The following is an 11,385-nucleotide window of genomic DNA, read 5'->3' as shown; positions in this document are numbered from 1 at the left end:
TTTGGTCCATTAAGTCAGTCTGGTGACAACAAAACATTAATATTGATTCATAAATATATGAATTATTCATGGTTATCACTCGTTTAGTGTGAAAAGGTAATGAAAACTCTCCTGGTGAGCTACCTGAGCGCTAAGCGTTGTCGTCCAATTTGATTTTCATGAACAAACAATCCTGATTTACAAAGACATGAAACAGAAGAGAAAACGTCAGATTCTCATATTTGAGAAAGTGAAACCTGATAAATGAGTGATGATGAAATGATGAAACCGAGAAAATGCATCGTGGGAATGTCACAGCTTTGTGAGGAATGAACACAGCCTTTCTTCTGGTTCTTCTAGAAGGAGCCTGTTGGAGATCAACACGTCTAAACGAGGCGGACGACAGACCAGACACCTTCTGCATGAAGCTGTCCTTCTCAGACATGTTGTCCTGTTACAAAGTGTTCACCGTGTTAACTGGTCTCAGCACAATGAAAGCAGCAGACCAGTGTATCAGAAGGCAGGAGAACATGTACACACACCACACCTACTGTACACACACACAACACACACGTGTACAGCTGCATGTGTGTGGTGTTCAAATGCTCCGTGTCGTGTATTCCTGATGCGCATAAAACCAAACATGTTTATCTTGCCGCCCCCTTTCTTTAACCTTAGCCCCCACCCTTAACCCTTCACGCCCTGCACCCCCTCCCCCGGCTCTAAAACACCCCAGGGATGAGTCGGTAAGGCACAGCGTCCGTGTAGCGCTTCCAGTCCTTCCCGTACTTGCTGCCGCAGCGGTGCTCGTCGCGCACGCAGCGGTGCACCAGCAGGATGGTCATGTACACGACGTAGAAGTACGGGAGCACGTGGCCGAAGCCGCAGGCGGCGCAGTACGCCAGCGAGCCCATCAGGTCGCCCGTGTAGTTGAGGTGGCGGGCCACGCCCCAGAAGCCGGAGGTCATGAGCTTGCTGCGGTGGACGCCGCCGTCGGCCGAGCGGTAGGAGCACTCGATGTGCGCCGGCTTCCGGCCCCAGATGGAGCAGGAGCCCTCGGTGCGCCGGAACAGGTCCTTCTGGTGGTTGGCGGAGCGGAAGATGTAGTAGCCGACCAGGCCGAGCAGCAGGACGGCCAGGGCGTGGCCGCTGGACAGCTGGACCGGGTGGTACACCAGGTACAGACCCTGGAGAGACACAACACATCCTGTGTTCACACCTACCGTCGGCCAACATACCTCCATGTGAAGGTACGTTACTACAACACCCCCACAGTCTCCTCTCTTACGTTTCATTTATTCCACATGCTTCAAGTTGACAGACTGGATGCATTAATTTACCCACAAGGCCGCGAGCGTCGTCTCATATTTCCACCATCATGCCTACGGTGTATGCTGTGTGTCTTACCTGCAGTGTGTAGAGGTACGGCAGCCACACGCAGTCTCCCCAGCCCAGGTACCATCCAAAGTGGTCATGGCAGATATCAATGGTCTTCAGGTACCACGCCTCGTTCCAGAAGAAATCCAGGACATAGACGGCCTACGAGGAAGCAAAACAACGAGTCAACATGCTTCTTCATGATGACTCAACGAGCAGCGTGGAGACAGAAACATGGACTCAAACTGGAGCAGAGGATCGTAAACTTAACGAGGAACAACTATATTTAATGAGGCTGTATAATATAATGCACGTTGTAAACAGAACATGCTCCATCATGACACTTATCTGCTGATTAGATGTTTTTCCATCATGAAATATGAACGGTTATGGTTGCTCTGTCCATTTTCTAAATCTGTTGTTAGCCTGAGGCCCTTTTGATGCGCTATTATGAAAGTGCCTCAACGCTTTGCCCTCTGATTATGAACGTCTCATTTAAATTACAATGTGTTCCTGTTTGCTGACTATTGAAGAATTAATTAATCAGATCCTGGGATTAACGGCTGTTCCTGTCATCATACTTACACGACATTTAAGTTGATTTTACCTGTTCAGCTCAGTCAATCTCTGGATTCCAAGAATCAATATAAGATCATTCATATAAAACTAATCGACCTCTAACATTTAGTGGTCAACGCTAAATGCTAAATTTCAGGTGAAAGATGTAAGTTATGCAACATGTGTGAGAAGAGACGTGAAGGAAAGAGAGGCTGAGACGTGAAGGAAAGAGAGGCTGAGCTTCTGTGTCTTTCATCCTGCAGCCCTCCCGGCTCCCTGATGGATCAGTACACTCGCCGCCGGTTTACCAGACGTGCTTGTTGCCTCACCTGCAGCACGTTGACCAGGACCATGGAGTTGGTGACGTGGCCGTACAGCTCCTGCTGCTTGGCCATGTAGGACAGATTGATGAGGGTCCAGGCCACGATGCCGGGCCGGCCGTTGAAGAAGAGCTTGAAGTCGAACCACTTGCCCACGCGCGGGTTGAACTCGATGCCCATCATGTAGTTGTAGAAGATGTTCCCTGTGAACTTGCTGCAGCGTCACGAGAGGAGAGGAGAAAACAAGCCGATACAGTTGTGTACTAAGAGTATAGTAATAAAAACTAGAAAATTTCGCAAGAAATTTTGAAAGTGTGGCTACTACTGCCGTAAGACGTCGCAATATATAGCTTTTGTTTCTGACGCCCGTCTCTCCTCCAAAGCACTTGAGTTGGTTTGTGTGTTAAACTGATTGGCTGATATGAAGCACCTGTGTGCTGCCGTCGTCATGGTGACCAAGTGAGCGCCAGCAGACTGATTAGAGGCAGACTGGACTGTGGATTTAAGGAAATAAACTACTGAACGTCCTGAACACACACAAACGTATATGAAATATCATATGACCTTATTAATGATCACAGTGTTGACAACTACACAATATAAAACACACGTAAACGTCTTTGTGTGTGTCTGTGTGTGTGTGTATGTGTCTGTTTGTGTGTGTGTGTTTGTGTGTCTGTTTGTGTGTGTGTGTGTTTGTGTATGTGTTTGTTTGTTTGTGTATGTGTTTGTTTGTTTGTTTGTATGTGTGTCTGTGCGTCTGTGTGTGTGAGACAAACAGACAGAGAGACAGAAGTCATCTGTGTTGTGTGTGCGTGTGTAAGTGTCTGTGTGTCTGTTAAACTGCCCTAACGAGAACACCTGTGGGTCGTTAGATCAAAGGTTGCCATGGTGATGACTTCAAAGGGACTTCCTTACGCTGAGCTTAATAGACCTAAATACTGTGGAACTCCTTTCAAACTATTTAAAAAAAATGGTACTTTAAAAGCCACTATTGCTTCGATATCGCATATTGAGCGTTAGGAAGACCTGATGAACAGATACTGTGACTGGCAAGTCTGTACGATAAAACATGTGTCTGTACGGGCGATTTACAAATCAGGTACGAGCTTCAGGGGAGACGTGCTTTTGGAGGGAGATTTAACATGGTGGCGGATGGCAGAGCGAGGTGGACTTGCTCTCACATTCAGTCCGATTTCAAGACGTCTGAGTCTGTTGGATTCCTATCGACCGCAGTTTATGACAGAAGACAAGATTTCCAACGTTTCTATCCAACAATGGTGTATGAAGAGTGAACATTGTGGGAGTAAAGACAAAATACGTTTTATTTTTTTAACAGTTTCTGTCGCTTCTTCTCACTCTGTTAATTGGTGCGCCACCCTCTACGAACGTTTCGTGAAATTTTTTTTATGTTTTTTGCATTTTTCGGGAAAACGTACGGGCGAATCTCTTAGAAAAGTCATACCTCACGATTCCCGCGCAAACCGCACGTTTCGATGTAATTTTTGCGCATGTGCTGGCAACGCTCTGGGAGGAGTAGTGGTTTGACTATAAGAAGAATAATAATAACTAGAAAATTTCGCAAGAAATTTTGAAAGTGTGGCTACTACTGCCGTAAGACGTCGCAATATATAGCTTTTGTTTCTGACGCCCGTCTCTCCTCCAAAGCACTTGAGTTGGTTTGTGTGTTAAACTGATTGGCTGATATGAAGCACCTGTGTGCTGCCGTCGTCATGGTGACCAAGTGAGCGCCAGCAGACTGATTAGAGGCAGACTGGACTGTGGACTTAAGGAAATAAACTACTGAACGTCCTGAACACACACAAACGTATATGAAATATCATATGACCTTATTAATGATCACAGTGTTGACAACTACACAATATAAAACACACGTAAACGTCTTTGTGTGTGTATGTATGTGTGTCTGTGTATGTGTGTCTGTGTGTGTGAGACAAACAGACAGAGAGACAGAAGTCATCTGTGTTGTGTGTGTGTGTGTATGTGTTTGTTTGTTTGTGTGTGTATGTGTTTGTTTGTTTGTGTGTGTGTATGTGTGTCTGTGTGTGTGTGAGACAAACAGACAGAGAGACAGAAGTCATCTGTGTTGTGTGTGCGTGTGTAAGTGTCTGCGTGTCTGTTAAACTGCCCTAACGAGAACACCTGTGGGTCGCTAGAGCAAAGGTTGCCATGGTGATGACTTCAAAGGGACTTCCTTACGCTGAGCTTAATAGACCTAAATACTGTGGAACTCCTTTCAAACTATTTAAAAAAAATGGTACTTTAAAAGCCACTATTGCTTCGATATCGCATATTGAGCGTTAGGAAGACCTGATGAACAGATACTGTGACTGGCGAGTCTGTACGATAAAACATGTGTCTGTACGGGCGATTTACAAATCAGGTACGAGCTTCAGGGGAGACGTGGCTTTGGAGGGAGATTTAACATGGCGGCGGATGGCAGAGCGAGGTGGACTTGCTCTCACATTCAGTCCGATTTCAAGACGTCTGAGTCTGTTGGATTCCTATCGACCGCAGTTTATGACAGAAGACAAGATTTCCAACGTTTCTATCCAACAATGGTGTATGAAGAGTGAACATTGTGGGAGTAAAGACAAAATACGTTTTATTTTTTTAGCAGTTTCTGTCGCTTCTTCTCACTCTGTTAATTGGTGCGCCACCCTCTACGAACATTTCGTGAAATTTTTTTGACAGTTTTTGACGTTTTTTGCATTTTTCGGGAAAACGGCCGGGCGAATCTCTTAGAAAAGTCATACCTCACGATTCCCGCGCAAACCGCACGTTTCGATGTATTTTTTACGCATGTGCTGGCAACGCTCTGGGAGGAGTAGTGGTTTGACTATAAGAAGAATAATAATAATAAGCCCGCAGGAGAACATGAAGTGTGCTTGCAGCATGGGGTCTATGACCCCATGCGGCTGAAGCCACACTTAATAATAAGCCCGCAGGAGAACATGAAGTGTGCTTCCAGCATGGGGTCTCTGACCCCATGCGGCTGAAGCCACACTTAACGAGACCTGGAGCCAACGTTCACCCCGGATCAAGCAGCACGAGAGGAGGAGGACTCCAGTTTATAACATGTGTCTCAGTGCTCACCAGTCGTCAGAGTTGCTGGGGAAGAGGTAGGCCTTAGCGAAGGCGAAGCTGGCCACGGCGTAGCCCAGTATGTTAGCGCACCACATCAGGGGGATCCAGTTGTCGAAGATGATGGTGGGAGAGAACCAGAGGAAGTGCTGCGCGTTGGCGTACCACAGAGCGTGAGTGATCAGCCAACACTGGAGCCCGTTGATCTCGTACTTGTTGATCAGGCCTGAGGTCACATGGGCGAGACAATATTAGGTGATGGATGTGGAATAAAAGCAGTGGGAGGGGTCTACGTGTGTGTGTGTGTGTGTGTGTGTGTGTGTGTGTGTGAATTACCAGCAGGGGTTCGTGCTCCATCCTGCACTCCACCGACGTAGCCAGGAATAAACTTATGACTCACATCAGGAACGCACATGTACAGGAACAGCTGAGAGACGACACGACAGGAAGAGGTGAAGACGATGGACAACCCTCTAACACACACACACACACACACACACACACACACACACACACACACACACACACACACACACACACACACACACACACACACACACACACACACACACACTCCTCCTCTCTCGCCCCTCACCTGAAAGCCCACCCAGACGGCGTATATCTTGGCAGCCGTCCAGGTGAAGGAGGGCGCCCGGGCCCAGATGGAGAGCAGCGTGGTTTCCCCGCGCAACAACTCCACCAGCGGCTGGCTGACGGAGCACTGGTACTGGTCGCACGCCATCACGAAGTAGAAGACGATGAAGGGGGCGAAGCAGAGGAGGCCGACCACGCTGCACAGGGAGAACCAGTCCACCTCCCTGAGGGTCCCACGTGCACACAGACAGCGTGAGGCCGGGTGCGAGTAAACGACACCATGATGCACTTTATACTACAATGTACAAGCAAACTAGTAGAAACAGTAACAATACATATGATGAAAAGCACCTTGAGGAAGAGAACCGTTAGGTTCAACTTGGTGATAGCCTTGTGGTGAACATCCTTCTGACTCACCATGCTCTCCCCCACTGCGCCGGCTGCTCCTCCTGTCCAGAGCCCTTCCCGTTGGCCCCGTTGGCCCCGTTGGCTCCGTTGGCCCCGTTGGCCCCGTTGGCTCCGTTGGCCCCGTTGGCCCCGTGCTGGCTTCGTCTCCTGGAGGCCTCCATGATGCCACACGGCTCCTTTTCTGGTGAAGGGTCAAGTCATCAGGACAACAGCGGTTCTGCTGCAGCACGCTGCACTTTGTACACAGTTGTGTTTAAAGACGCCGAGACAACGAACACACAACCACAACGCAACTCTGACGTGAACTGTCAAGTGTTCCTTTTTTCTGTTTTATTCACAGATTGACTTTCTGTGTGTGTGCACGCTTTTAAAGGAGATGTGTGACGGCACGTTTCAATACATGCAGTGTACTTAGACAGGCTAATCATTTATGAAGCAATAATGGTGTTAACACACACGCACACACACACACACACACACACACACACCTGGAGCAAAGGTAACGCCAGCCACTGGCTCGCAGTCGGCTATGCACACGAGAGCTAACGCTGCTACACACAGAACATGAAGACTTGTCCTCAACACGCTACTTGACAGAGGAATGGAACAGAGGGAGGAGGTTCACGGTTACATAACATCAACAAAGACGAAACATTTGTCTCTTTTTGTTTCTAGTCGATGAGATGCACTTGCTGTGTCGTGCACGCGCCTCTTCTCTGCCACTTAGTTACATTGTCGCGAACTCCCTCGAACAACTACTGAGAGATTAAAGCAACAATGTGTCCTTTGTACCCTGAAGCGCGTTTGAAGTCACGTCAAACACACGTTCCCTGCATTGTGTTGTGTCTGACACACCGTGTGTCTGACACACCGCGGCTCACTCACCTCAGACAACACGCGGACACAGGAGGAGGCTGCTCGTGTCTTCTTCCACCCGCGGCCCAGGTGCGTTATCACGTAACGCGCGACCGCTGGACACCAGAGACACTCAGGCTCCGCCCATAACACCACTGCTCACTCAGATTCAACCAATGGCAATCGTGCAAAGGTGGGCCCTCGGGAGGCGAGCTGGCCTGTGATTGGTCAATGCTGACTGGAGCCACCAGCGCCTCACAGGTCCGCCAGTGGTTGGATGGTTCAGCCGAGTGAACGAGGCACAGGCATCATTATGAAACAGCTGGTTATCGAGGCCTTTAGTAGACTTTTAATATGTTTATGATAAATGCAAGAAGACATCGACAGACAATGTTTGTTTCCATACTTTTGTATCATGGTGATAACCCTTCTTATTGCGTTTTATAGACAACACAAATGTAAATATAATAATGCATCTTTTTTTCTTCAATAGCACAACTGGCATAAAATAAAATCACATAACAGTTTCAATTGTATACGTGTTTGATACCTACAACAGCATGATGCTGCATGCCGTTACACACACAACCTGGACTAAATTACAGCTGAAGATTTCATAATTATCTTCTATATATACAATTTATTGTCAGAAATGTTCATATCAAATGTCAGGTTTACCCAAACTGGGAAGATGCAACATCACCAGTACAGAGACCAGAGCACAGAATGACCTTTAACCTGACGGGAGAGCAGAAAAAAGGTCAATTTGGGGCCCAACATGTGACTCTTTGTTGGATGACACCCGTCTCTTGTGTGTCACCTGAATCACATGAACGTCATGTGATGAAAGTGTTCTTCCTTGATCATTTATTCAACATATTCTTTTGTGTTTTCCCCCCAAAATGCCCCGTGACACTGATACACATTGATTCAATGTGCAGCACTTGTTGTGCAACGGGTTGTGTTTCCAGGTGCAGGTAAACAATCTGTCCACTAGGGGGCGACACTGCGCTGTGACGGACATGCAACTTAAGCACACGGACCCACTAATGCAAAAGCAATGAGGCCACAACACAAACTGCACTCTGCAACACTTGAACAAGCAGTGCAGATGTGGACGTTGTGTTAAACACATTGTGTTGACCATGTTGTGTTGAATCAGACATGAAAAACATGCGTTTGTGCTTTGTTCTACCACAAATAAGAATATCCCCTCCTCTCTGCTCCCGATCAGCCAAAACAAAGAGTAGAATAAAATGACCGACTTCCCTCATCCGAGTGTTATATCATGTTTAATAGTTTTCTTCTTTTAAACCACAAGAGGTTGAGAGGAGGAGAGGAGGAGTAGAGGAGGAGAGAAGGAGAGAAGGAAAGGAGGAAAGGAGGAGAGAAACTAGTTTATCTTCATGTCCAGGTGAGGAATGTGTAGGAACAGTTGATGAGCGGTGTTGTGTTTGCTCTCCTGGCTCTGATGTCGAGGTTGGAGATAAATTCCTGTCTCACTTCTTGTGGCTTTTTGCGCCTCACATTCTCTCCTTCGTGCAATCAGCTCCAAACACACTCGTGAACCTCTCGGCTGCTGCGAGACGAGCGCTGAGCCGTGAGCTCGCTGGACAGCGTCCACTCGGTTTAAGTTCATTTCATTAAAGTTTCTCATTTCTCTCACTGAGATAAGACACAAGAAGAAAGACACAATTCGGTTCGTCTCCACAAAGTTTCCTGCAGAAGAACTCCTCTCGCAGCATCATCTCGCACCACCGATTGACCTCCATCTTTCTTTCCCTGCTCTTCTCAACAACCCTCCCGGTCTATTCATCTCCTTCTTCCCTCTGTGACTCCCTTGTTTTTGATTTCTCGCCGCCTGTGTTTCCTCAGTCCTTATTCCCTTCCCCTCGTCTCATTCCTCCTCTTTGATCAGATGCTGCTGCGCTGCATGCAGACGGTGTGATGTATCTGGGCCAAGCGGCAGACATCGCAGCTCCACAATGTGTACGAGACAAAGACCAGATTTGGGTTGCGTTGGGTCTTTCTGCTGCCGCCTGGTTTTGATGTAAAAATGCTCCAGTTGTTAGATTCTGCAGCGACGCCAACGGTGACGATCAGAAAGAGTCTGGGAGCTTAATTTGGTGCTCAGGCCTGTTTACAAAGTGAGCTACTGAGTGTGTGTGTGTGTGTGTGTGTGTGTGTGTGTTAAATGGAGCACAGCCCTGGTGCCCTGCTCCCACTGAGTCTTTCTAAAAACACAACGTCATATTCACATGCACACACACAGGGCAGTTGCTCTGTCTTCCTCATCCTGACTGAGAGCTTCCTCATAGAGACAAGTGTCCTGACGTCAGCAGGAAGTCACATCAAACTAAAACGAAAACATTTACTGATCACACTTTGTAGTTCGGCCTTCTTGAAGGAATCCTACTTGGTTCTTGTTGAATGTACTTAGATTATCGCCACGCGTCGTGCGGCCTGAGAGTGAGAAGAAAAGTAAAACACACTGATGTCCCTTCTAGCATCTGGGACCAGGACAGTGATGTTAATCACGGATGCTGTTCAGACGCCAGCTGCAGGCTCAACGTGTGCAGTCCTTTGTTTCCATGTTGGCAACGCAACACACGCGTGTGTGTGTCTATTTGTTGTTGTGCGACTCCGGTCCTTCCAATATACTCCACAGGATGATGTCAATGCAAATGGGTCAATGCAGAAGAAGTCCAGCTCGAATGCGCCGTGTGCGTATGGATGTGTGTGTGTGTGTGTGTGTGTTCGACATAAAAAGAGCGGGCGGTGTGTGTGCGTATGTGTGTGTGCATTGCACATACGGGTGAGGGGGAGGGGTCGGGCTGCATGATGAATCTCACCCTAATCAGCTCCCCTGGGAGAGCGTGTGTGTGTCTGTATGCATAACAGCGTGTGTGCGCATACGTACAATATTCAGAATTTATGAATATTGTGCATGCATGTGCTGCCATGGTCGTGTGTATCCATGTGTGTGTGTGTGTGTGTGTCCCTTTGTTGGTGTTTGAGTGTCTTATGGGTACGAGGCCCGTGCTGTATGGGAGACGCAGTGCAACACGGCTGCTAAATAATTGAATAGAAATGAAAGTGAAAAATTAATGAGAGCAGATCCTCCCTCCTGTTGTCCTGATGTAACCCCCCCCCCGCCCCCATCAGCGTCGTCATCCGACATTAAAATTCATCTTTTCCCTGCACGTGTCCGGGGGTTAGAGAGCAGGAGCCGGCTGACAGCTGAAGCCTTCAGAGATCAGAGGGCTCGGCTGTTTCACGTGATCGTGCTCCGCCCTCGCAGGATGTGTTCGACTCGAGCTCGCAGGTTTCGGACGTTATTATTCAGACGACAAACGCGCTCCATCAAGATCTCCACGTCCTCAGAGGACTGACGGCTGCGCAATGACCTCGACACATTAGTGGGGAATGTTGTTTGAGGATTGAAATGAGTGATAATCCTAATTGTTGTTCTTCAATATTTTTAGAGGAATGATCTCAACCTTTCCTGGATGAAGCAGGAGGAGAACATGGACGATGGAGATGTTTCACAAGACGTTGTTCTGCTGTAAAAATGCTGCTGGTTGTTCTGTGTAATGTGTTTGGTGCTCTGTGAACTTTGTATTTTGTTGTCTTTTGGTGACAAATGAGTTTCCCTCACTGGAGATAAATAAAGTTTTCTAATCTAAGATAATCTAGTTTGAATTGTTTTATGAAAATATAATTTCTCTGCATTTAATTTTTATAATTATGCGACCAGAAAAGAAGAATCCTTGAAGGACACGCTTAAATGCTTCTTTAAAGCAACCTCAGAAGAAGTCTGTGTGTCAGTTGGGAACAACGTAGCATCAGAAATAAACTCTGATCATAAAGAAATAGGACGAAGAGCAGCGTTATCCTCAAGTATAATAACTGATCATTGTTGCAGCATGCTCATCACACAGAGCGATATCACTGAACAACGCAGGTCACTGTTCATGTTGCATGTTAGAACATAAGCTTTAGTTCACGAGTGAGACCACGTGGACAGGAAGTAAAGAAACAAAACACAAAGCGCCTCACGGGACCTCGAGAGCAGCGCGATGAGTCACGTGAAGATTCATTCACAACAAATCCATTCTGAGCGCTTTGATTACAGCTCAGGATGTTTGGGGAGGAAGTGCATCATGTCGGCACCGAAGACCGGTCCATT

General features: G+C 47.4%; 1 protein-coding gene across 1 annotated transcript; it reads right to left on the bottom strand.

Annotated features, from left to right (window-relative positions):
• Positions 1-701: 701 nt before the first annotated feature.
• Positions 702-7,311, bottom strand: dhcr7 (7-dehydrocholesterol reductase). The gene is made up of 8 exons (XM_068568872.1): positions 7,227-7,311; positions 6,351-6,522; positions 5,935-6,157; positions 5,676-5,766; positions 5,352-5,565; positions 2,244-2,448; positions 1,387-1,518; positions 702-1,166 (listed from the first exon to the last, which is right to left on the bottom strand). The coding sequence occupies exons 2-8, from the start codon at positions 6,500-6,502 to the stop codon at positions 702-704; spliced, it is 1,482 nt and encodes a 493-aa protein (XP_068424973.1). The 5' UTR covers positions 6,503-6,522; positions 7,227-7,311.
• Positions 7,312-11,385: the final 4,074 nt, after the last annotated feature.

Source organism: Clinocottus analis, unplaced genomic scaffold (assembly GCF_023055335.1).
Source record: "Clinocottus analis isolate CAN_PGR_092001 unplaced genomic scaffold, fCliAna1.0.p SCAF_83, whole genome shotgun sequence".
Taxonomy (NCBI): Eukaryota; Metazoa; Chordata; class Actinopteri; order Perciformes; family Cottidae; genus Clinocottus; species Clinocottus analis.
The sequence above is the reverse complement of the archived record's forward strand: the minus strand, read 5'-3'. Positions and strand labels throughout refer to the sequence as shown.